The 27225-nt window shown below is 40.1% G+C and overlaps 1 protein-coding gene across 1 annotated transcript in view; it reads left to right on the forward strand.

Moving 5' to 3' along the window:
• Positions 1 to 209: 209 nt before the first annotated feature.
• CD109 (CD109 molecule) overlaps positions 210 to 27225 on the forward strand; it is a gene marked incomplete at its 5' end in the record, with an annotated part of 129029 nt that continues 102013 nt past the window's right edge. The window contains 3 exons of the mRNA XM_034648275.1: positions 210 to 453; positions 20171 to 20199; positions 26596 to 26826. Coding sequence (XP_034504166.1) covers positions 210 to 453; positions 20171 to 20199; positions 26596 to 26826 — 504 coding nt within the window. The remainder of the gene's footprint in view (positions 454 to 20170; positions 20200 to 26595; positions 26827 to 27225) is intronic.

Here is a 27225-nt window from a genome sequence, read left to right on the forward strand (position 1 = left end):
AGGCTCATCGTGTGCTGTTTGTGGTTTATAAAATGGAAATAACACATGCTCTCCTCTAGTGGTGCACGAATTACTGCATTAAGATTGATTTATGGGAATTCTTGTTTCAATAGCATTTCAATGCAGTTGCTAAATGGAGCAGTGGGGCAATATTAGAATAATTGGAACAATTGCAGATGGCACAGTATGGAGAGTGTATCTCACTATGAAATTTGGGGATCGGAAAGGAATGGAGATGTAAAGATAAGAAACTGTTTTTCTCTTCTGGGGAACTCTTTAGGCCTAGGTTTCTGGTGACAGCCCCAGGGATCGTCAGGCCTGGAGGAAATGTGACTGTTGGGGTGGAGCTTCTGGAACACAGCCCCTCCCAGGTCACTGTGAAGGCGGAGTTGGTCAAGATGGCAGCCAACCTCACTGTCTCTGTCCTGGAAGCGGAAGGAGTCTTTGAAAAAGGTAAGATAAACAGCAGGAAGTCTTACCCTTCTGTAGTAACAATTGGAATATGTTAATAAAGCCATGTGTTAGGTGGGGTAACAGAAACACCAGAGTGCAGTGTTTTATGTAGTACACTTTTAATTTTTGTTTACGTAGAGTCCAAAATGGTGTTCCCAGTGGCCTCCCAAGTGGAGATTCAGAGGCCCAGGTTCCTTCCACTTTGTGGCTCCCTCACCATCAACATGTGGCTTCCAAGTCTGAAGGGCAAGAGCATGGAGTTTCTCATGTGGGAGGTTTCTATGGGATAGGTCTAGTAGTGGCTCATACCATTTCTGCTCCTCTTCTGATGGCCACATTTAGCTGCAAAGGAGGCTGGGAAATGTAGGCCAGTGACTGCCAGGAGGGGGAGATGGGCAACGTCAACAGTCTGAGGCAAAACCATATTTATATATAGTTTACATAAACCGTATGTAACCATTTTTTTTATATTTATTGAGTGCTAAGGATTTTACTAAGTAGGCCTGTGGAAAGGAAAAGAGCTACACAGTGTTAAAGTTCAGTTTTATGGAATATTTCTTAATTTTTAAAGTACAGGAAAAAGAAGGATATAAATGTGGGAGTCATTTATAAAAGAACCCATATCTCTTAAATTTGGATTCTAATCTGGTTTAGAATTAAATTGGGTCAATGAATATCTTCTTTTTTAATATGAAGGGAAAAATAATTTTAGGGGTAAATACTTAAGCTTTTTTCCATTAAAATGAACATTTATTGTATTTTTTTTTTTTTCTAACTGCAAAAGTAGTATATACTTGGTGCTCACATCCTGGAAGTAAAGGAAATAAACCAAGATGACCCATAATTCCACCACCTAACTATGAACACAGTTAACTAGAAGCTTGTTTAGATGTTTAGTCAGAAGGCAGAGATTGAGGCATAAATGCCTATAATGTTAAGAATTATCTGAAAAAATTAACTTAAGAACACATAATGAAGGGTGGAAGGGATTCCACCATAGTTCACTTTATAAATGTTTATCCTCTACCAACATAGAGAAGTTAACACCATCATGAAAGGAGATAAAATCAAAGTTTATCTATATCTGTGGTTTTTTTCCTCCACTGGAGGTCGACTGACTAGGGGGGTAAGTTTGGGATAGAAGTCAGGAAGAGGTGTTGTGTATGGGGGCCAAGCCACTTTGTCTTTCATAGGAGTTCTGTCAGGAAAATGCAAGGCCTTGTTTCCCTGGAGAGGAAATACAGATTAGTGCTTCAAATCTGAGATTGTCTTAGCACCAGTTGTATGATCTTATGTGGTTATGTAACTGTTCTGAGCCTCAATTTCCTCACCTGTAAAATGGGGATAATGAAACTTACTTTCCATAGCAGGTATAAAGTGAAAGTTAGTATCCAGCACCTATGAGGAATTCAACACCAGCTCTTAATATTATAAGTAGTAATACTGAAGAAGACGACGCAGGATGCCTAATTTCCTTTTATATGAGGGTAGACTTCTGCTTTTGTTATTGAACTATTATTTCTGAAAATGAATGACCTAGTCTTATGATAATGGCTAAAGAAAATATTGAAATACTAAGTCAGAGCAGACAATACTTAATGTAGTTCCACATTCAGTATTTATTCACTAAGCATTATCATTTTGGCTCTACTAGTGTGGCAGTTTTACTGCAATGCAGAGGTCCTGAATGACATGGATGATTTTGATAAATATTTGGGCTTTGCTCAGATGTTTGTATACTCTTATGTTAGAATTTCTACTGCATTATCTTTCCTGCAATCTCCTTTATCAGTCTCTTTTCTTTTTTCTGCAAATAGTACCAACACCACAGTGGAGGTGGGGGGGCTGTGGCTCGTTTTAAAACTTTTTTCTTAGATTTTTCTTTTGGGAAGAGAGTTGGTCGTATGTCTCTGGGAAGGCTAAAGTGCTCAAGACTGGGTCAGATAACACTATCCTGAGAGCAGAATGAATCTTTGAAAAAGAGAAAGAGAAAATGTACATCTTTCAGGGGCTGTTTTTTGACTCTATTGACATATAGTGTCATTGAAAATGCCATGGCTCGGAGCACTCTCTCTCTTTCAAAGGAGACTGTTACTCTGTTATCAGAGGCTGTGAGTCATTGTTCTCAAAGCAGATGCTTCCTGTAATGTTAGGACTGAAGGACCAAGACATTTAAAAAAAAATCTGACTTCTCCAGTTGCAGCAATATGTAGGCAAATGAGCATTCTAAATCAATGGATCTTCTAAATTCAGAGATTCTCCTAGGATTCATTTTTATCTCCCTTGCCACATAAACACAAATACATTTTAAGTCTGATTTATTCATTACTTTTTTTATGGGGGCTTCCAAGAAAAGGTTGGTTCTAATAAAAATTCATCTTCCAGCAAAGCTGGGTGTAGAGGGGTATTATTTCTGAGTGGCTGCTTCTAACGGCCTGGGTCTTTTTGGAAGCTGAGCAGTGTTTCGCCGTAACCAGAATGCATTGGTAGCTTAATTTGTGTCAGAAATGGTTATAGGGGCTCAGTTGTTAAGCGTCTGCCTTCAGCGCAGGGCGTGATCCTGGCGTTCTGGGATCGAGCCCCACATCAGGCTCGTCTGCTGGGAACCTGCTTCTTCCTCTCCCACTCCCCCTGCTTGTGTTCCCTCTCTCGCTGGCTGTCTCTCTCTCTGTCAAATAAATAAATAAATAAATAAATAAATAAATAAATAAATAAATAAAATCTTTAAAAAAAAAAAGAAATGTTTATAGCAAAAGGATTCAAATTGCAGAATATACTTTAAAAAAGGGATGGGTGAAATTGGAGAAGGGGATTAAGAGTACACTTATTTTGATGAGCACTGAGTAATGTATGGAAATGCTGAATCACTATATTGTACACCTGAAACTAGTATAACACTATATATTAACCACACTGGAATTAAAATAAAAAAAATGGAAACAATATAAATAAAGTTAAAAAAGAAAAAAGACGGAAACGTATGGCGTGTCCTCAAGGAAGAATTCATTTATTTGTTTGACAGATATAGGGAAGATTTTATTTACATTTCCATCCTTGACGCCAGCAGCACTGATTACATTACAGTTAATTCATTTTTAAATATATGAAGTCTCCATTTATTGGGGATCAGTTATGAGGGTTTGGGGGTGAACGGTAGCCCTTTAGAAAAACTGTTTCTACTAAACTTTGTGGCATTCTCTAAAGGTATATTAATGCCTCTTCAGTGGTGAGATTCAGACACTGAAGTGTGCTTGCCATTACCACCACCAGCCCCACCACCACCATCACCACTACCCTCATTGCCACCATCACCATCATTACCCACACCATCATCCCCTTTATAGTGAATAGAGCTAGGTTCATAGTCGTCTGTTGTATAAAATAGTTAAGTGGTTGTAATTGACAAAACATGTTAAAAGTTCAGCAGGTAGTAATTACCAGAGGTAAGAAGATGGAGTCGCTTTTGGCATTTGAAATCAAATCAGACTGCATGTTGGGTAGAGGGTGAGTCTGTCCCCTTATTTCTTCCCTTCTTGGTTTTTATCTCTTTTCCATTAGTGAAATGTCACCCTGGAGTTCCATGCTAGATCAAAGAAGAAAAGTTTAAGAACGTTTGAATTCATGGGTCACAAGTGAGAACTATCTTCTCATCTGTGAAGGCATATGGAATGATTGAATTATTTTTGACGTCCTTGATATCATTATTTCTGCTTTATTCCCCTCCTCTTTCTACAATTTGAAATGTTCATGTATAAACTTTCAGTGTTTCTCTTGAGTGAGATTTGCCTCAAATAATAATGAATGCACCCTTTCCCCTCATTAATGAATTCATTGTGGCTGGTTCACATAAACCTGACTGAAGAAAAAAACCAAGGGGGTGCCTGGGTGGCTCAGTCGGTTAAGCATCTGCTTTTGGCTCAGGTCCAGTCCCACATTGGGCTCCCTTCTCAGCAGGGAGCCTGCTTCTCCCTCTGCCTGCCACTCCCCCTGCTTGTATTCTCTCTCCACCACCCCCGACAAATAAATAAATAAAGTTAAAAAAAAAAAAAAAGAAAGGGAAAAAACCAAAACAAAATGTTAGCTGAAGCCGTGAGTGCTCTGCGGGGCAGGCATCTCGTGGTGAGTGCCTGCTGGTTGGGATACGTTTATTTATTAATACATTTATTTAATACATTTATTAATACAGTAAATACATTTATTTATTTATTGTGCCAAGCCTGCTTCCATCTTCCCACTGAGGTATTGGCATGAGATGTACTCTGAGTGTATCTGTATCCTTTAATAATTGCTTTTTCCTTTTGCTTTAAAATGTTGAAGAGTTAATGGGGTGTTTACTTTCTATTTTTTAAGAGTGAAAAATTCTTCTTCGTCCTTTATTGTCTTTCTGTCTTTCTCACATTGATGAAGGGGTATTTTATTTTCCATCTTAATCCAGTAAGGGTGGGAAATCAGTGTTTCTTAAGTTTGAGCTATTAGCTGAAAAACTTAAAAAAAAAACCCACCCAATTCAGTTTGGATGGCTTTCTGGTGGAAACAAAGCTCCATGGCTTTGTTTATATTTCATGGCTTGTAGATCAAAATCAGTCCCATGGTTTTTATGAGAGTAGATTAATTAGTGTAGTGTGTGGGCAGATCTCCCAGGGCAGGTTTTCACAGGCAGCTTTGCCAGTAGAACTCAGTCTGAGCTTGTAGTTAATGAGAATTATTTTTAAAGGGTGTGGACTCTTCATTCACATGTCTTTGCTTTTGTGCGTGATTGATATACACACACACACACACACACACACACACACAAGTAGGTGGGGCCGGAAGATAAAGGACCATAGTGTAATCGTGATGTGGTTGGGCTCTGAAGCCAGGCTACCTGAATGTCCTTCCATTAGTGGTTGTGTGACTGTGGGCAGTCATGATCTCATCAGGCTTCAGTTTTATTATCTGGAGAATAGTGGTTCCTGCCTTATGCAATTACATGGTTATTGTGAAAATTAAGTGAGGTAACACGTTTAAAGCACTTAACACATAGGAATTATTCAGGAAAATGGTAGCTGTTGTTATTAGAAAAGAATAGCAACAATCATGACGGAGGCAATTATCAATCATCGGTTGGGGTGATCATGTGCTGGGAACTCTATAAAAGGCACATCACTAGGAGGGACTGGGAAGGGATTTAACATATTAAATACTGAGTTTCCTTATTGTGCCAGGGACTTAATGCTCAGTATTTAACTTCAGTAACCTTGTGAGGAAGGCGCTATTATCTTCACTTTAGAGATGAAGAAACTGAGGCTAAAAGAGGAAAAAATAATAATTTTCCAGAGTTAACAAGGTAAAGAGTGAAGTTGGTTCTGTCGGTTCTGAATTTGCAGGTTGAGACTGACTGGAAGAGCATGCATAGTTTTCTGTTTGTCTTACTTTGGGATATTGATGCAATGTTGTATTGGTCATCTTCCTCTAAAATTATTGTCATGTTTGCTTGTGGTGATTTAGTCCTGGACCTAATGAAATCGAATCTGGATCTGAAGAATCACAGTGCAGTGCTAGCTCTGCCCGCAATTTACTTGGAGCCTTAAGGATTTTGGATCTGGATGGGACCTCAGAGATAAGCCAATTCAGTCACCTAATTTATGGCTGAGGAGACTGAGGCCTGGTGTTTGATGATTTGCCCAAGGTGAAATCACTTACTGGTAGCAGAGCTGAAAACCTCACACGTCTCCAGATTTGCAGTCCAGTGCTATTTCCATTATACTCTAGGAAACTTTCCTAACATATGGAGAACTGTGTGTTAAGACCTAGGATATATTTGCAAATTTGATTTTTCTGATATGGAAGAAAATAAGGCTAACTAAGGAGTTTTAAAATGCTTACCTGCATATTTGTGCAAGTTTCTTATTTCAGCTCAAGGTGGAGTTGCTCTTTATGGACTAATGGTTCTTCATTGGGCGTGGGTGGGGCCAGGAGCCTCATAGGTCTTTCTAACACTAAATCCTGTTGCTGGGTTTCTCACTGTGTGAGTTGTGCTGATTAAAAGCACAGACTCAGGGTGCCTGGCTGGCTCAGTCAGGAAGCATGTGACTCTTGATCTCGGGGTTGTGAGTTCGAGCCCCACATTGAGTGTAGAGATTACCTAAAAATAAAATCTTCAATAAAATGCAGACTCATGGTCACCCCTTCAAGACATGGGTAAGGTCTAGGAATCTAAATTTTATTTCAAGCAGTCATCACAAGTGATTCTTAACCACATTAAAATGAGAACAACTACTCTTTACTATCTCATGAATGGCTCCTGACCGAGTGCTGGAAAGCCTGAGAGTGAGAGGCATGCCTTTGCAAGTCTATGATGATTCATGGCAGCTGAGAGAAGTCCCCTCCCAGACTTCTGTATTTGCTTTCAAGCAGCCCCCAATCCTAAGCGTGGGTGTTCATTTTAAGCGATGGAGAATTGTATTTTGGGGTTTGATTATGAATCAGTGATTGAGTGAAGCTGAAAATGAACATACTGATTCTTTAAACTCCAAGTTAAACATGTGCTGCTCCTTTTCTAACATGAAATGAGTCACTGTCCCAGTGACTCACTGAGGGTTTGTGGTGGAAATAGAAATCAGATCCTGCAAGAATTTGGGCTGGGTTACTGTTTGATCCTTTTTGTTGTTAAGAGGGCTTTACAATGCTGAAACTAGTTGTTTGCCCAATGACATTTTCCTCATTAATTTATTATTTCTTGATTATTTGTTGTATGTGATTGTGGATGAATGGGGACAGGTGGGGAATAAAAGGAAGGAAGGATTAGAAAAGGTTCAGAGGTTCCAGAAGGATAACATATAAGATTTAGAGTGCAGAAGGCTGAAGAGTTTTTGCTTTTTGTTTGTATAAAAAATTCAGTGTGGTTTGTAAATAGCGTTTCTTGTGTGTGACCCTGTGCCTGGTGCTGTTACTTTTACATCCAGAGCTATACAAATGTCTATTCATACGTGTTCCACTCCTGCTGATATATTTGGCATTTAGTGGGAACAGTTATTTCACATACTAGGGGAGGGGAGGGTGTGCCGGAGGAAAGAGCTGACGGCTGGGAGTGGCAGCCATGGGGGGGATAGAGGTTTGTGTGTCTGTTTTCTGAAAAGATGCTACATTTTGCTTTAGATGTAAGTTTGGGGAGACATTCAGGTGGAGATGTACAGCAGATAATTTTGAAAATGTAGCTAGGGAGAGAGTTTAAGGCATTGTTTACATGGAGGCAGACAATACTCGAAGTCTTGGTGGGAATGCATGAGATGTACAAGAGAGACAAAGCTTATGGAACGAGATGGATGACAGAAGCTTGGATGAAGGAAAAGAAATCAATGAAATGGAGAAAAGATGAGCAGCCAGAGACAGGGGTAGATTGAAGATGCTGAGATGTTTCAGAAGCCAAGGGAAGAAGTTACAAGAAGGAAAGTTTTGGTAGTACTCAGTGTCCCAGAGGGTCAGAGAAGAGAAGATGAAGATGGAGAAAAGGACATTGGTGATCCTTAAGTGAATGGTTTTAAGTTGAATGTTGGGAGCAAAAGCCAAGTTTTAAGTAATAAATGGGTAGTGAGAATATATAAGGGTGTAGACTACTCTTTACTGAGGTCTGACAGTTGAAAGGAGAGGTAGATGTTCTCTTAAAATGCCCAGTAGAGGGGTAAAAGTGGTTGATGCGAAAGGAAGGGGTGGGTAATTTATGGATAAGAAGTGGTGGGATCCAGATTAGGAGCATAGGTAAGTGGATTAATTCTTAAAAAAAAAAAGTGTACTTTTTTTTTTGATGCAAGAAAAGATATTGAAGAGAACGAATAAGGAAAGAAATATTTTGAGGTATAAACTTGAGATAAAGAATAAAATTGGAATACAGTTTTAGGGAAACTTTGCAATAGTTATTTACCTGCCTCTAAATTGTACACGTCTGATCATCTCTTTATAGGGAGTGGGGATATATATTACAAGTAGTGGTCCATTAGAGAGAGAAACGCAGAATTGGAGATATTCCCTGGTGGTGTCCAAATGGGTCCCTGCTGGATTGTGGAATGTTGGAATGCAAGGGCTGATACTTGTATTGGGATCAAGGGAAGGAACACAGGAGAATAGAGGAGGGAAAGGGGTATTTATGGTGGTAGTATGCTTCACTTGAAGCCCAAAGGCATTGGGTGGGTATTTTATTATTGCCATGGGATTGTCAGTGTGAGTAAGAAGTGGAATTGTAATTTATTATCTCTTGGTCTGGGCTAAGATGATCATCAGACCAAAGGTGCAATGACAAAACTTGAGGAGAAGGAAATTATAGTGGGTTTTGGTCTGGCTTTGTCTCTTCTGTTCTTCATTTCTCTTAGGAAGATTCCATGACTTGACTTTCTTCCCTTGCAAGGGTGAGGGTAAAATTGGCCAAAGAAAATTTGGTGGAGAGAGTTGGGTGGGGAGTAGTGGGAAGGTCCCTGGGTCTTTAGTTTTGAAGAAATGACTCCTGAATTAATCTAAAAACCAGAATGGTAAAGAGTTTAGAAATAAACAGGGAATTACATTCTCTTAAGAGTACTTGGTAGCTTCCTTTTGGTAGAGCAACGTTGGGAATTTATATTTACGAAAATGAAGCTGGTAGAAATGATTTAGTATTATAAATTTAAATTTCACTGAAATCTTGTTAAATCTTCTCAGATATATAGTTGAGACAGGCCATTACTATTTTGAGAATTCCACATATTTATTAGGCATCACATTGTATATGGCACAGTATTGGGTGGTGCAAATGTTTGGCTCCTCACAGGGATGCAGTGTAGGTTTCATTTCATATGCCATCTCACGTTGGTGGTAGAGGCTGCTTGGAGTGTGTGTTGGCGGTGTCAAGGTCAAGTCTGGGTTCACCAGAATAGAGAGTAGATGGATTAGATGCGGCTTCCCTGCGCATGGGAATGGGGAGCGTGGTCTGAATGCTACAAAGGAGCCTGTTGGGTTGAAGACTTCTCCAGCTTCTACAGGGCTGCGTGGGGGCTTGAGGTAATCACAACATGATGAGAGAGGAAAGGTAGAAGACTGGGTGTGTTCAAATACTGCCATGAGAACGCACTAAGCTACAGAGGAGGGGCAGGAGGGAACATGAGATTTTGTTTGGACTCATATTTTGGAAGTAATAGCCAGGTCTGATCTGTACGGTTTGGGAGGCACAGTGGGTCACACTGGGGGCTCTAGAACCACACTGGTGTCAAACCCTTAGCGCTATCTCTTACTACCAAAGTGTCCTTGGGCAAGTCACTTCATTTCTTCCAATCTCAGTTTCTTCATTTGTATGATGGCAATAATAATAATAGTACCTACCTTAGAGCATCGTTCTGAGTGTTAAATGAGACAGTGCTTCAGAGCTGCTCTGTGCAGTATGGTAGCCATGAGCCACCTGTGGGTTTTGAGTGCTTGAAACGTGGCTTGTACAAATGGAGATGGGCTGCAAGTAAAAAATACACACTGGATTTTGAATACGTAATACCAAAAAATGCAACAAAACTGAACTTTTTTTAAGCTTGTAAATTTTTAATATTGATTACACCTTCAAGGGTAATGTTTTGGGTATATTGGATTAAATAAAATATGTTGTTAAAATTAATTTTATCCATTTCTTTTCTTTTTTTTCTTAGTGTATTGCTTTAGAACATTTATCATATATTATTCTTTTTCTTTTCCCAGCTATATAAAAATGCAAAACCATTTTTAGCTCACAAACTGTAGGAAAGTAAAGGTGGGGCTCTCTTTGGCCTGTGAGCCATAAATTGCCAACCCTGCCATCATAAATGCCCTGGACATTCAGTAGCCCAGAGCCTTGTTTGACTCTTGGTTTTTCATATGTATTGAACCTAACGTTTAGTTTATGCTGTACCATTGTATTTATTTTACTTTTAGCGGGTTTTGTTTGACCTACTGATGCTCAGTGGTTTAAATGGAACAAAATGTTATTTATGAAACTTATGTTTATTGAGGTGTTTGTAAATAAGGAGAGGCAGGAGAGAAAAAAAAATTAAAGGCATGTGTAAGGGACCAAAGGAGATATTTTTGCTTTGTTTTACTTGAAATGCCTGTCTTTGCTGTATAGGTTAAATGCACTGAAGAGTTACTTAGCTTTGAAGTGACATTGAACTGTGAAGCAAAAGCATATTTTAAGGTTTTGTCTTCCACAGATTTGTCGTGGCAAACCCCATTTCTCACTTTGTCTATCTGTGATCAAAGAAAATGCTGAGTAATGAGAGAATAGTTAGTAACTTGGTAAGGAGGTCCAAGTTTTCAGCTAAGAAGGTTATATACTTAAGTTTATATTACTGAACAGCAGAGAGCTACCAAAAATAATTAAGCAGTAAATACTAAGTCAGGCATATAAATATATATGTGTGTCTATGTATTTGCATATATATTTATATACGTGCATGCATATACATATATACATATGTATAGTGGAAAAGCTGTTTTGTTTCCCATAGAAAATATTTTTGGATCTGGTGGATTTCCAATTGCACATCACCCCTTCCCTTCAGCAATTCTCCACTGAGCTATTTGGTGAGCACAGATGTCAGAAGAGGCAGCATATGGCATTATAGAGTGTGTTTAAAAAGCTAAGGGAAGGTTAGTTTTTGTGTATGCTTATTACACAACTTAAAAATAGCTTGACTCTATTTGTAAAGCAAACGGTCAGCTCTCAGGCTTGTGCCAAGTGTGAAGTCTTAAAACAAGGTTTCTTTCGAGTGGCTTCGCTGGGAAGAAGAAAGCATCTGAAAGGCTTCTAAGATTGACTTTCTGTGGTTATACACAAAAATGACCGGAGTTTTACCGGCTTATCTACACTAATGTTGAGAAGGACTTTCCGTCACAGAGCGGATCTTTAGTCCATGATTTAAAGGAGTGCCAGCGTTGCCAGAGTGGTGCCTGTTTCCGCGCATCTGAGTGGAGCAGAAATGGTCATAACAATTTGCAAATGCTGTCTATTTAATCTTCAACCTAGCAACAGCGCAGAAAGACATTACTATTCCTCATCCACATTCCCACCACTCTGCTCCCAGTTTTAGGTTTTGGCTCTGTAAATTATTGCTAGAATGTTCAGACTTTCACATAGGTCTGAGTAAGTGCCTAGGACATTCCAAGCTGCGTTTGTAAATTTGGAGAGGACACAAGTTGAAAAAAAAAGTCAAGTACTTAAAGTTGACCTTTTAATAACGACACATGAGACCAGTGAGTGGGATTTAAATTGGATCTCTGCACATCCTTTGAGCCACTCCCTCAATCTAGCAAGAATTAGGGGTGTGTGGGACATCTCTGTCCTGACGCTCTGGCTTTTGGGTGCAGCTTCTGTTTCTGGCTCTGTTTTTCCTGGGTCTATGAGCAGACACAGTCATGTGTCAGAGTAGTGAGAGCCAGGCATGCGGTCAACCTCCTCTTCCAATTTTTCTGTAATGAGAAAACCCCTCAAAGGTTTGACCCAGAAGAGCTACATTAAAAAAAAAAGTCCTATGAAATGGGATTTCCTGCACTTCAGATCTGGGTAGCTGGTCTTGAGTTGCTGAAATGCTTGCCCTCCGATTAATTAACCTACTGGATTTATTTGAATTGTAGATTCACAGCTGTTTTTTTGCTTTCTTCTTGTTTAGTGTGTCTTAGATAAAAATAAATACCCCCGCCCCGGTCCCCTGCCCCAACACACACACACACACACACACACACACACACACACACACTCTGAGTCTTTGCCGGTGATGGGAGGTAGACTGTGTGTCAGGCCATGATGGAAAGGAAGCACATTGTTTCCTCCAAGTCACTGGCCTGACAAAATGGTCAACCCTGATGATTTATCCTAAAGTAATGAAAAATAAATACCTCTCCGTAATCAAGGGTAGTGGTGTGTTGGGGCTGTGCTTTCTGCAGTTTCATTTTGTCCATTTTCTCCCAGCGAGGGACATTTTGGTGGATGCTGTGCTGTAGGACCCAGGTAGAGCCCTTCAGAGAAGGACTGGCTCCCCCCAGCTCCTGGGAGTGCTGTGGCAAACTGCCCTCACAGCCAGCCCCCTGTGGGGATTGCATCTGCTGCAGAGAATCGCCTGCCTTGCCCAAGGGGCCCCCTCTTTGGGGGAAGGGCCTGCCCTGTCTCCCTGGCTCAGGACAGTTCTCAAGGGTCTTGGCTGCTTCCCACTGCCTGTTCCCCCCGCCCCCAGTCCTGTCTCCTTTCTTTCCCTTCCCTTCTCCAGGTGCTGATCACAGGAGCACTCCCCACAGAACCCCTGGTTCCCTGGGATCCCAGCTGTAGACAGATGTGGTTATTGTCTAACTTTCCTTTGAAGAGGGATTTTTCAGATCTTGAAATTAACTTCAAATGTACGAAACGGTAGTGTGAAGAAGTGATATGAAAGTCAGGAAATTTTCTAGTTTTTATATCCTTTTCAGAAGTTTTTGTATAACGTGAATTATTTTAACTTAGTTCTGCTATTGCAGTGCTTATAGCAGAACTCTAGAGTTTGGGAGAAACGTGGATGAAAAAGAATCTCTTGGTTCTATGATGACTGACGTAGAGCCGCGGAGAGGAGTCCTGAGATAGTAGAGGTTTGGAACCTCTGGGACGGAGTGGGGATACCGTGCACAATGAGGCTCTCTGGGCTGGGGAGCTTTTACAATAATCAGGGGTATGTAGAGTAAAAGCACAGAGGTACAGCTGCTGTTCTTGTGCTGAGTGGCAGCACAGGGTGGCAGTTCACACGAGCCAGGCTGCCTGGGTTAGAACCTTGGCTCTGTTACTTCTTTTGTGTGTGTGACCTTGGGCAAGTCACGTAATGTCTCTGTGACTCTGGTTTCCCATTTGTAAAATAAGGAAAATAATACTTAATAGGATTACGATGCTGATTAGATCAGTTAATACATGTCATGCTTTTTATTTTTATTTTTTTTTAAAGATTTTATTTATTTATTTGACAGAGACAGAGACAGCCAGAGAGAGAGGGAACACAAGCAGGGAGAGTGGGAGAGGAAGAAGCAGGCTCATAGCAGAGGAGCCTGATGTGGGGCTCGATCCCATAACGCCGGGATCACGCCCTGAGCCAAAGGCAGACGCTTAAACTGCTGTGCCACCCAGGCGCCCCACATGTCATGCTTTTATAACACTATAAATAGTAGCTATTATTATTTTATTCACCAAATTTAAAAATTGTAGGCAATCAGATCTAGTTGGTTGTTTTATTGCTTCTAAGCAGAAATGTGAGTCTTCCATCCTCTAGACCAACATATTAGAAGTATGATTCTACCACATATGTAATATAACATTTTCTAGTAACCAAAATAAAAAAGTAAAAACTAGGGGCACCTGGGTGACTCAGTTGGTTAAGCATCTGATTCTTGGTTTTGGCTCAAGTCATCATGATCTCAGGGTCCTGAGATCGAGCCCTGGGATGGGCTCTGCGCTCAGTATAGAGTCTGCTTGTCCCTCTCCCTGTGCACCTGACCCCCCTCCCCCACGCTCACTCAAGTGTTCTCTCTCTCTCTGGAATAAATAAATAAAATCTTTGGAAAAAAAAGATAAAAAATAGGGGTGCCTCGCTGGCTTAGTCAGTGGAGCATGTGACTCTTGATCCTGGGGTTGTGGGTTTAAGCCCCATGTTTGGTGTAGAGATTACTTAAAAATAAAATCTTTAAGAAAAAGGTAAAGAAAATCCAGATAAAATTAATTTTAATAATATACTTTATTTAACCCAATAATCATAAATATTACCAGTCCAACATGTATTCACTATAAAATTATTGCTGAGATAATTTACATTCTTTTTGCTTTTTTAAGTCTTAGAAATATGGAGTGTATTTTGCATTTGTAGCACATTTCAGTTGCTCATTTCAGTAGCCACTGTGGCTAGAGGCTATTGTTCTGCACTGCGTACCTTTAGAGGTTTGCTAGTTAATCTTTTTATTTCAAGAGTATTCCATTCAACCACTTCTGTGAGTCAACTACCCCAAAACTTAGCAGCTTAAAACAACAGTAGTTCATTATTTCTCACAAGTCTCACTCACCCAGCTTGGACACATAGGACTGATGATGATTATTGCTTGAATCAATTATTACCATGATAGTTGTGAAATTTCCTAATTCCATGATTCCTTCTATATTTACTAGTTGGAATTCTATGGTAAAGAAGGACTTTTTCTTCTCCCTCATTTAGTCATCTAATTATAGGGCAGTATGAGCTCAGGACTCTTACTTTATTCAGTAGGTTATAATCCATAATTTATTTGAATGTTCAACTGGTCTGACCATTCCATTATGTATATCATTTTATGTATAAACTTTTATTTATATTATTTATATATATAATTTATACAAATATATAATGGAAAGATCAGACCATTTGAATATTCAAATAAAGGCTTTTTTTTTTTTTTCAGATTTCTCATATTATCCCTGTCCCTACACATGCCCAGCTTCCCCCATTATCAACATCACTAACCAGAATGGTACTTTTTTTTTTTTTTTAGCAAGAAATAAACCTATACTGACACATCGTAATCAACTAAAGTCCATTGTTTACCCTAGGGTTCACTCTTGGCGTTGTATATTTTGTGGATTTTGGTGAATGTATAATGACATAACCATTATTATAATACTATACAGAGCATTTTCATTACCCTGAAAACCCTCTATGCTCTGCCTGTTTGTCTCTCCATACCACCTTGCAGCAACCTGATCTTTTTATTGTATCCATAGTTTTGCTTTTTTCCAGAGTGTCATTTATTTGGAATCATACAGTGTGTAGCCTTTTCAGACTGGCTTTTTTCACTTCACAATATACATTTAAGGTTCTTTTATATGTCTTTTCATGGCTCGATAGCCTATTTCTTTGTAGAGCTGAATAATATTCCATTGTCTGGATGTATCACAGTTTATTATCCATTCACTGACCGAAGGAAACTTGGTTGCTTCCAAGCTTTGGCAATTATGAATAAAGCTGCTGTAAATATCTGTGTGCAGATTTTTGTGTGGTCATTAAGTTTTCAGCTCTTTTGAGTAAATACCAAGGAGTGTAGTTGCTGGATTGTATGGTAAGAGTATGGTTTTTTCTTTTTTTTAAAGATTTTATTTATTTATTAGAGAGAGAGAAAGAGAGCACTAACAGGGGGAGTGGCAGGCAGGAGAGGGAGAAGCAGGTTCTCCGCTGAGCAGGGAGCCCCATGTGGGACTCGATCCCAGGACCCTGAGATCATGACCTAAGCCGAAGGCAGACGCTTAACTGACAGAGCCACCCAGGTGCTCCAGTATGTTTGGTTTTTTAAGAAATTGCCAAACTGTCTTCCCAAGTGGCTGTACCATTTTGCATTGCATACCAGCAGCGTGTGAGAGTTCCTGCTGCTCCACATCCTGGCCAGCATTTGGTGTTGTCAGTGACTGATACCAGTGTCCTGGGATCTTATTGTTTAATTTGCATTTCCCCAGGATGTTGAGCATCTTTTATTATGCTTATTTGCCATCTCTGTATCTTCTTTGCAGAGTTGTCTGTTAATGACTTTGGCCCATTTTTTAGTAGGTTATTTGTTTCCTTATTGTTGAGTTTAAGAGTTGTTTGTAGAGTTTGGATTATAGTCGTTTATCAGATGTGTCTTTTGCAAATATTTTTTCCCAATTTGCAGCTTTTTTTTCTCATTCTCTTGACATTGTCTTTTGTATAGCAGACGTTTTTAATTTTGATGAAGTCCGGCTTATGAATTCTTTTTTTTTTTTTAAGATTTTATTTATTTATTCAACAGAGATAGAGACAGCCAGTGAGAGAGGGAACACAAGCAGGGGGACACGCCCTGAGCTGAAGGCAGACGCAGCGGAGGAGCCTGATGTGGGGCTCGATCCCATAACGCCAGGATCACGCCCTGAGCTGAAGGCAGACGCTCAACTGCTGTGCCACCCAGGTGCCCCTGGCTTATGAATTCTTTTAAAAGATTTTATTTATTTATTTATTTGAAAAAGAGTGAGAGAGAGTGCATGAGTGGATGGGGGAGGGAGAAGCAGACCCCCCCCCCCACCTGAGCAGGGAGTCCGACATGGGGCTCAATCCCAGGACCTCATGATCACGACCTGAGCTGAAGGCAGGTGCTTAACCGACTGAGCCACCTAGGGGCCCCTTAATTATTTCTTTAATGGATTGTATCTTTGGTGTTATATCTAAAAAGGCCATGGTCATCTAGGTTTTCTCCTATGTTGTATTCTAGTAGTTTTATAGTTTTGCATTTTATATTTAAGTCTATGATCCATTTTGAGTCAGTTTTTCTGAAGGGGGTTAAATCTGTGTCTGGATTCACTTTTTTGCATGTGGATGTCCATTGTTCCAACACTATTTGTTGAAGAGACCGTCTTTGCTCCATTGCATAGCTTTTGCTCATTTGCCAAAGATTATTCGACTATATTAGTACGGGTACATTTCTGAGCTCTCTCTTCTGTTCCATTGATCAATTTGTCCTTTCTTTTGCCCACATTGCCTTGATTACTGTAGCTTTGCAGTAAGTCTTAGAGTTGGTAGCACCAGTCCTCCAGCTTTGTTCTCCTTTAGTATTGTGATGGTTATTCTGGGTCTTTTGCCTCTCCATATAAACTTTATTTATTTTATTTTTATTTTTTTAAAGATTTTATTTATTTACTTGACAGAGAGAGAGAGACCCAGTGAGAGAGGGAACACAAGCAGGGGGAGTGGGAGAGGAAGAAGCAGGCTCCCAGCAGAGCAGGGAGCCCGATGTGGGGCTTGACCCCAGGACCCTGGGATCACGCCTGGAGCTGAAGGCGATGCTTAATGACTGAGCCACCCAGGCGCCCCTTCATATAAACTTTAGAATCAGTTTGTTGATGTTCATAAAATAACTTTCCGGGATTTTGATTAGGATTGCATTGATGAAGTTGGTAAGAACTGATGTCTTGACAATATTGAGTCTTTCTATCCATGAACATCGAATATCTCTTCTTTCATTTAATCCTTCCTTGATTTCGTTTATCAGAGTTTTGTAGTTTCTTTATACACATCTGGCACACATTTTGTTAGATTTATGCCTAGGTATTTCTTTTTTGGGGGGATGATAATGTAAATGGTATTGTTTTCAGTTTCGAATTCCACTTGTTCATTGTTGGTATATTTTTAATTGAGAACACACTGTCTTCACATGCGCTGAGGTATGTGTTAAGATCAGAGCAAATTCTGCTCCATGAGGATATTCTCAATTCCATCTATTCCCCCATATTGAGCTACTTAAATGTTTCAGTCCAGATATTTTATAGGGTTTGTCTTTTTGCCTGGAGAGTACTATGACTCCCTTCAACAAATATTTTTACAACACAGAACTTTTCAGATAAATTGTCTGTATTTATGGTTCTTTTGAATGTTTCACCAAGTTTAGTTGCTGCAGTATCATAAGGCTTCTCAGTTTCACTTCAGTTCTCTATAGAATATGCCTGTCCCATTAAAAAGAAGAACTTAATGAGGAGACGTTTCTTCCCACAGGTTAAGATATTACCAAAGCATGATTACAATATTTCAAAGTTAAATCTTGTGCAAATTAAACCCATCTCATATCAATATTTTACTAAACCAAAAAGATTCAGGACAAATGCTACATCAGGATGCTGGGACAGCAGCATAACCTGGGATGATCCTGGCCAGGATTCACTCTGTGTAAAAGGCCTTTCAGGATCCGGTCCAGCCTCATCTCTACAATCCTCTCCCTGCCAGCTCTCTGCTTCTGTAGACTCATGCTGAGCTCCACTCTTTTGCATTTGCTGCTGCTCTGCCTGGAAACTCCTTCCTTCCTTTCTCATCTGGCTAATTTTTCCTTAATCCTACAATCCTAGACTTCTGGCATTTTCTCTAGGAGTCTTCCAGTGATCCCTGTGAAGTGGGCTCTGCCCTGTTCTGATTGCAGCCCTTCCATGTTGTGCTGTATCTGTTTAGTTGTTTCTCTTTCTTCACCTTTTCAAGACACTTTCTGTCTGGGGCGCCTGGGTGGCTCAGATGGTTGAGCGTCTGCCTTGGGCTCAGGTCGTGATCTCCAGGTCCTGAGATTGAGCCCCACGTCGTCGGGCTCCCAGCTCAGCAGGGAGTCTGCTTCTCCCTCTGCCATTCCCCTTGCTTGTGCTCTCTCTGTCTGTCTCTCTTTCAAATGAATAAAATCTTAAAAAAAAAAAGACACTTTCTGTCCATTGTCCTATTATTTAAGAGTCCTGCTTTTTGCTTCCTACAGTGACAGTTATTGGACAAACTGATCTGTGCTCGGTGATAAGTGATTTTGATGAATTGCTTATCTGCTGCTGAAAACATATTTGTATTTCACTGAGGCCCATTGGGGCAGTGGTCTTCAGGTGGGTATGCACACATTGGGGATTGTGCAAGACCATTTGTAAGGGAGTAGGCAGAAAACGTACTAACTTTTATTTCTATTATTTTTTTGAGCAAAACTAAGAAATTAAGGTTTTCTAATATTTAGTATTTTTGTTGAGAATGTATATATATATATATATATGTATATATATATGACTTTATAATCTAACTTGACACTGGTGATGTGTACTGATTGACTGAGTGCTCCGTGATGAAAATTGGAAGACCCTGCAGTAGAGGCATGCTGACATCCCCGGCGGATATCTCTTCCAAGTTCGTCGGCGCTACAATGACTTATATTTATCCAGTGCTTCCTACGTGCCAGACACTGTTCTGTACACTTTATAGGTATCAACATACTTATTCTTCACAACCACCTTATGAGATTGGTACTATTATTAACATGCTCATTTTATGGATGAAAAAATTGAATGCAGATAATCAGGTAACTTTTTCAAGGATGGGGCTAGTACGTGGTTGATTGAGTGTGGAACTGGTGGTGTCTAATTCCAGAGGCCACTTACAGAGAGAGGCCCGGCTCCGTAGTGTGCTCTGCTCCGGTGTCGGTCTGTTCCTACAGGGGAGACACAGGTGGCTTCCAGGAGGACAGGGACCATACCTGTCTTGTTCGTTGTGGTAAATACTTCTTAAATATTCACAAGTATTTCTTAAATGAAGAAACTGTGAGGGTCCACCGTCACCTTTGAATTCATGTCACTTAGATGGGAACTTTGGATAAGTACTCTTTTATTTTTAACTTGAAACATTTTTTCCCTTGAAGTAATTAGATCTGATGAGAAATTGGCATGAGTTAAATTAGCAGCCCTATGTTTAGAAACTGTACAAGAAAAGAAGTCTGCATCACTCCAATACCAGTGAGTCAGTTATGAATCCCAGCTCACCCCTGATGTGACTAATACCTTCCTTTTCTTCCTTTATCATGAGGGTCTGAGAACATAAGAAATAAACCTCAGCTTCTTTCTCAACATGGATTGAAGTGTCCCTCAAATGTGTAGAACCTTAAAGCAGCAACAAGAACAGCAGCAACAATGACAACAAAAATGATAATGGAAAAGAGAAGCAGAACTTAAACTAATTTGGGGGGAGACTCACCAACGGATAGCTTTTCAAGTCTGGCTCAGCCTTCCTTAATTCTCTGGCACAAGGTTGAGTAGGAATCTCTCAGGTGTTCTGGGCTTTAATAAAATTGTCCTGTTTTGACCAGATAAGTTTATGACCCTGTAAGCTTATGATTCCTTCTACATCTGACAGACTCTTAGGAGAGTCTTTGGAGTTGTGTATTTTATCTCATATTCAAATTATGACTATTTTCTTCCCTGTTTTGCTTTTAGGCTCTTTCAAGACACTTACTCTTCCATCAGTAAGTATCCATTTAAAAAATTTGGTTTCAGGAATATACATGGCTTTGATCAGTGAAGCAAACAAATTAATATTTTGTTGACCTTTATATCAATTTACATTCCTTGTGAGTTTAGCTTGAGCTCAGTTCCACCTTTAGATTAAGAACACTGTTACCTCAGGGAGATTGGTTATTAGCCGTTTCAAACTCATAGCAGAGATTTTCCTCTTGTAAAACAGGGAACTTCACTGAGGGCTGCTGGCTTGGACTGTTGCCACAGACACCTGCATCCGCCTTAAAGAACCTTGCAGTTGAGAGTGTGTAATGAACACTCCGTCCTTCAGTTTCTCTGTCCTGGAAAAGTGGAGTGCCATGCTGAGCCATATTGAAGGCTGAGGCATTGGTGATACTGGTCCTGTCTTTGTTTAAACATTTTTTTTTTTTGTTCATCATTTAATTTTTTGCATTACTTTTGCTATTTTAAAATATTTAAAATATTAAAAATTTATTTATCTTGATTACTGAATTTTTTTTGTCTCCTCCTTAAGTTTTGCACCTGAGGCAAGGGTCTCCCCCACCTCACCCTTGTCCCAGCCCTGGAAAAGGGGGTAAAGAAACTGCCTCTGTTTCATAGGGGAGACTCCGAAGGTGAAGTAAGATGTGAAAGTGCTGTAAACGTTGCTATAGAAGTGGAAAGGGGTTATTATTTTGTTGAGAAAGTCATAAAACCTGATGATTACCTGCTGTTTGTGAACTGATCCTACTTGTCGTAGCTTTGATTTGGGAGTTTGTACTTTTATTATTATGTTTTGTTTTGGAGTATCACTTTGAATGTACCACAGAGAACGGAGTCTAGCGCTTCCAACAAGAGATGTCATGTGGTATACTTTTCTGAGAATGGATGACTGATGACTTTGTTAAAAAAACAAAAGTCAGCCTAGTAAATTTGAAGATCTAATTGGCTTTATTAAGCAGTTGGGCAGGATCCCATCTAGCAAGTAGAGGGGAGCTCCAGAGTTGTACAATATGGAAGATTTTTGTAGGAAGGAGGGTGGGGCAAGGAAGTTATTAGCAAAAGAAAAGAAAGGATTGTTCCAAGCAAGGTCACCTTCCTTTAGGGGGGAGGGCATGGGGTCTTATCCTGCAGATTACCTCATCTTCCTTTGAGGGAGTGGGGATGGAGAGGGCCCATGTGACAGATTACCTCATTGGTGCTTGTCAGAAAGTTCCAGATTGATTGCCCAGAAAGTCCACTCCTGGAGAGGTTGAAACAGCAATTAAGTCTCAGTTTGGTCTTCTGGGAGCAAACTAGTTCGCATTGGGTCTGTGGTTTTCTTTTGGACAACTTTAGCCCTGATACTTCATACTTAATGTAGGATCAGCATTACCTGATCAGCCAGCTTCCCCCATTTCCTCCATTACTTATCGGAGGTTATAAAACATATTCAGAAACCACATTCATTTTTGCAGGGAAGGGGTCATTCCTAGAGAATACAGTGCTCCCAAACAGTAGTTTATAAAAATTATTTATATTCTATAGCTATTGTTTCTTACCTATTATGTTTGTGCTTTCCTTACTAAGAAATATAACTGCTTTTCTACTGTTAAATAGAAAGTGGGGAAAAAGAGGCAAAGCAGATGGAAAAGGGAGGAAAACCCAATCTCAGTGATAATAAAACATTGCACTGTGTTCATGTGCCCCAAAACATTAGATGCTGGCCATATGCTGTTGAAAGAATATTCCAATGAGATGATTAAAATAAACCCTGTGTAATACAATTGTCCTACAGCAGAAGGGGGTGGGATTTAAATCCATGAACCACAGTTTATTTTTTTAATTTTTTTAAAGAAATAATTAATTTATTTGAGAGAGAGNTATTTGAGAGAGAGAGAGAGAGATAGTGAGAGCAAGGTGGGGGGGGCTGGTGAGGAGCAGAGGGAGAGGCAGACTCCCTGCTGAGTAGGGAGCCAGGTGTGGGGCTTGATCCCAGGACCCCGAGATCATGACCTGAGCCAAGCAGACGTTTAACCAACTGAGCCACCCAGGCGCCCCCAGGAACCACAGTTTAAAGTACAACTGTCTGGTTTCATCAGAGAAGCCTGCAGGTGTGCAGAAAGGCTGAATAGAGAAGGCATCAGGCGAGATGAGAGCTCCTGGGCTTGTTCCAGTAATGTCAGTTTATTATAAACTGTACTCGTCCAAACTATCATTAAGCTGGAATTTGGCTGTTATGATTCTTTTAAGTCTTACCTATGTGAAATGCGAACTCCAACATCCTGTATTTGTCTTTAATATTAATGCCATCTCTATTGTTGTAGATATAGTGATTATCTATCGAAAGCTTTGCAGCAGATTATATTTAGGACTCTATCCCTTTTCTAGTAAAACAGAAATTTAAAGACTTAGTCATAAAGTGGGAAATTGTGATCATGCTTGGCAAAAATAGAAAGTTCTATATTGTTATGAGTTTTCAGTTAAAGTAGACCCAACTTTCAGAGTGTGTACTTGCATTCTGATGTTTGTAAATGTAATATTTTAAATTGCTTTTTAAGGTTCTCATGAATTTTTGCTGTAAAATATATTTTGCCTGCATTGAAACAAATGTGTTTTTAATATCCGATTAGCCCATTGTTTCTACTTTTGATACACTACACTCAGCTTTTAATAAGTAAATAAAAAAATTGATGCTTAATATAAAGATTATTTTTTGCACAAAATGTGCTAGGAGAGATTTCTTTTATTCTTTCTGTAAATAAGTCCAGCTTAAAATGAAGGAGTAGCTTTTAAAGTTAGAAATTTTTTTAAAGTTTATTTTATTTTATTTTATTTTTTTTTAAAGATTTTATTTATTTATTCGACAGAGGTAGAGACAGCCAGCGAGAGAGGGAACACAAGCAGGGGGAGTGGGAGAGGAAGAAGCAGGCTCATAGCCGAAGAGCCTGATGTGGGGCTCGATCCNGGCTTTTAAAGTTAGAAATGTTTTTAAAGTTTATTTTATGGCATAATTAATATTTTAAAAAATATTTTAAATAGAAGCTGTCATCTTAAATTCCTCAATTTTATTTTGAAAATTATTTGAAATCTCTACTACTCTAACTACATTATTAATGAAATAGAGTAGGATAAATACTATTGTGTTGTCTCAGTTTCCTTGACAATTGATCTTTTAGAGAGGGCAAGATGGTTTTAGTCAAACCAGATTAGTTCCTTGCCCACCAAGGGATCTTTTTAAAATTTTTATTTATTTTTATTTTATTTTTAAGTGAACTCTCCTCCCAATGTAGGGCTCGAACTCAGAACTCCGAGATCAAGAGCCACATGCTCCACTGACTGAGCCAGCCAGGTGCCCCCCCCCACCCGCCCAAAGGACCTTTTTGGGCGTACCTTCCTTCAATATCCTGGGCAAAGAGCAATCATTTCCTCGGAAAATTTGCATTTATGTATACACAGAATAGACTTAGCATAATGAGAATCTTGCATGCCCAACTCAGATGCTGATCGATACTTTGCTGATCAAAGCCCCTTGATGTTGTACACTCCCAGACTCTTGTCCTGCTGCCAAACAGTGTCCACCTATGGGAACTGAATCTTTCTCCAGCCATGTGCTCTTGGCTCAGCATACAGGAATCCCAAATCTCTGTGGGTAAATAGTTGGTTCTTGTATAAGAGGTATGGAAATCTTTGATAAGGAAACCTCTTTATTAACAATTCTGGGAAGTCTTTCAGTAATTGTGACCCCAAGGAGGCAGAAGGCAATTGATCAGCAGGAATTCAGGAGCTTTTACTTCTGGTGTCCTTTCCGCTGTGGGGAGCGGGTCACAACCCATCCTAGGTCTGGTACAGAGAGAAACTTGCATAGAGGGTGCTTAAAATCCACGGTGTTTTCTTCAGTCTCCTCATTCTGCCCCTCTCCTGTTAACAACGGAAAGCTAAGGTCTCTACTACGACTCCGGATCTGTCGTGCCGTGTAGAGTAAGTGGGGACACCCCAGGGCATTTTGTGATGCCCCGTGGCTTATAGAGTCACCCCTGGTCTACTGATACACCCAGTTCACTTGTCATCTCTGAGTTTCCAGCTCTGGGATTAACACTAAGGCTTTGAGCGTCCTGAATTACCTAAATCTTACGTATGCGAGAAGGGGAAGGAAGGTTTCCAATGGGGCAGTTGAGAAAGCAAGTTGGTCGGGGTAGCTGAAACGGGCAGAAAGATAATAGTACCTCCTCTTGAGGCAGTGCCAGTTCCCTGCAGGAGGATGGAGGGGGCACAGGGAGGATGTTTTTGGACACATTGTCTGTTACTTCTGCTTCGTTAACTCTCTGGTGCTCTCGTGGGTAACGGGCCTCTTTAGTTTTGGGCCTCTGCGTCATTAATTTGCCATAAATCTTCCATCTACTATCTGTTCTCGAGCCTAATAATGATCCAACTATATCCAAATCAGGAAAAACAGTCCTATCAAATTTCATATTTTAAACATGAAGCATTTATGAATCTTTGCCGAATGTAAGCATATGATATGCTGGCATATACAGTGTCCTGCTTTTAGTATTAAAATCTCTATTTAAAAGACTCTGAGAGCTGAGTATCATTTGAGAAAATTGAATAAAAGAATGCAGGTTCCAAGGCTAGACTCCCAGCCCTACAAGGGCACACATCTTTGGTTCCTGTTGAATCCCAAGGACTTAGAATGACCTGGAACTAGAAGGTGCTCAATAAACGTTTATTGAAGAAAAGCAGAAATCGGCACTGGAAGTTATTTGAATGTGATGCTACTGTTTATTTTTTCTAACTTTTTATTAAGAAATTTGCAAATATACAAAAAACTTGAAGGAATTTCATAGTGAACCCTTCTATACCCACCACTCACAGTCTCCTATTAACATTTTACCGTATTTGCTTTATGACATGTGTCTCCATCTATCTGTCTCTCCATCCATTAATTCATCTTATTTTTAAAATGTATTTCCAAGTAAATTTTGGACATTGGTACTTCTCTCCCTAAATATTTTTTTGCTGACCATTTTATTGGTGCTTTGTTACATTTCCTTTGTGTTCTTACCCATCTCACTAGCTTTCAGGCAGTTGCCATGACAGAAAGATCTCTGCGCTTTCTGTGGACAAAACTTATTTGCAAAAATGAGTCAGAATTTAGTTTTAGAACCACAGGTTTATTAACACAAAAACCAACTGAAAGTCAGGTATGCCAGTTGTCTGTTGTGTGACTGATTATCCCAAAGCTTTGGCATAAAACAGTAATAAACTTTTATTGCTTCTCACTATTTCTGTGGGTCAGGAATATGAGGAGTTGGGCTGCTCTGATTTGGGATATTACAAGGCTACAGTCAAGATGTCAGTTAGACCTTCAGTCACCTGCAGGCTTCACCAGGGCTGGGAATCCTTTGTAAGGTAGCTCATTCATATGGCTATCAAGCTGGTGCTGGCTGTTGGCGGGAGGCCTCAGTTTCTCCCTATGTGGGCCTCTCCACAGGCTTCCTACTTGTCCTCATCACATGGCAGCTCATTTCCCTCAGAGTGAAGAATCCCATAGAGAAAGAGAGAACCAGGCAGAAGCTATTCTTTCTATGACACAGCTTCATTCTCTTCTTGAGAAACAAGTCCCTAAGTCTGGAGAAGGAGACTCTAGCTTTGGAAGGGTAGAGAGTCAGAGAACGGTCAGACATGTTTCAAAGCAATGCATGGAAGCTTTTATTAGAGTAGCATTGCTCATTGTTGGTTTGCATCTCTGCTTGTGACTTGGAGCGACTTCCCAAACTCCTCCGAGCCCCAGTTTCCTTGTTTATAAAATGGTGTTAGTAAGAGCACTGCCTGAAGGATTGTCGTCAGATGAAATGACACAGGTCACGTAAACTGCTGAGTACGGGCGTCTGGTCTGTTCCCGCTGGAAGGTAGGAATTCAGTTAGTAAGCGCAGCAGGAGAATGGCAGCGCCCCCATTCTTCCAGGGACCATGACCCGTGATGTGCAGGATGCCGGAAGTGTGTGTGTGGTAGGAAAGAGCTCGAGAGAGAGTACAGCAAGGAAACAAGTCTTGTGCAAAGGTGCTTTTCACCAGTCAACTGCCTCAACTAGGGAGACATGGAAAAAATGTTGAAAGATATTAGATATCCCGACCCACAGTGAGTGTGAGGAAGAATTTGCACTTGGAATAGGAAATGACTAGGTAACTGCTGCTGAGCCCTCCATTCCAGGAACCCTGCAATTTAGCTGGAGAGAAAACTACAGGATGTTAGGAGGGAAAACAAATTGTTTAATGTTGGTGCCTAGGAGGGGCGAGTTTTTCAACATGGCAATTACTTTTAATAATACTACAGATTGAAATGTTCTAGTCTGACTTATAATTAAAAACAGTTTGAAGGTAAAATGAGAGTGTCATTTGTCTGATCTCTTTATTTTCTCCAGCTACCTCTGAACAGTGCAGATGGGATTTATGAGCTGCGTGTAACTGGACGGGCCCAGGATGAGATTTTATTCTCTAATAGCACGCGCTTATCATTTGAGACCAAGAGAATGACTGTCTTCATTCAAACAGACAAGTCTCTATACAAGCCAAAGCAGGAAGTGAAGTTTCGTATTATTACACTCTTCTCAGATTTTAAACCTTATAAAACTTCTTTAAACATTCTAATTAAGGTAAGTGCCAGACAGAAATAAAGTAAGTTCAGGTCATCTTACTGAAGCTGTCTTCACCAGGGATAAGCTTCCCTCCCACCATGAGAGTGCTCTCTCTCGGAGCGGAGATGGTAGAACAATGGGTTCAGAGCTTAGGCTCTGGAGTTGGCCAGCTTGGGCTCCAGTCCTCGCTTCTTTGTTGATTAATTCATTTGTTAAACATTTATTGAACTTCTTAGTTCAGGGCCCTGGGATGGGGCAGTGAACAGAACAGATTAAGGGCCCTGCTCACATCAAGCCTATAATTCAGTGAATAGTGTGGAGACAGGAACTAAATAAACACATAAATACGTATATGAAGTGGGGCGCATGGGGCCTGGGTGGCTCAGTTGGTTGAGCATCCAACTCGATCTCAACTCA

Source organism: Ailuropoda melanoleuca, chromosome 19, assembly GCF_002007445.2.
Source record: "Ailuropoda melanoleuca isolate Jingjing chromosome 19, ASM200744v2, whole genome shotgun sequence".
NCBI lineage: Eukaryota > Metazoa > Chordata > Mammalia > Carnivora > Ursidae > Ailuropoda > Ailuropoda melanoleuca.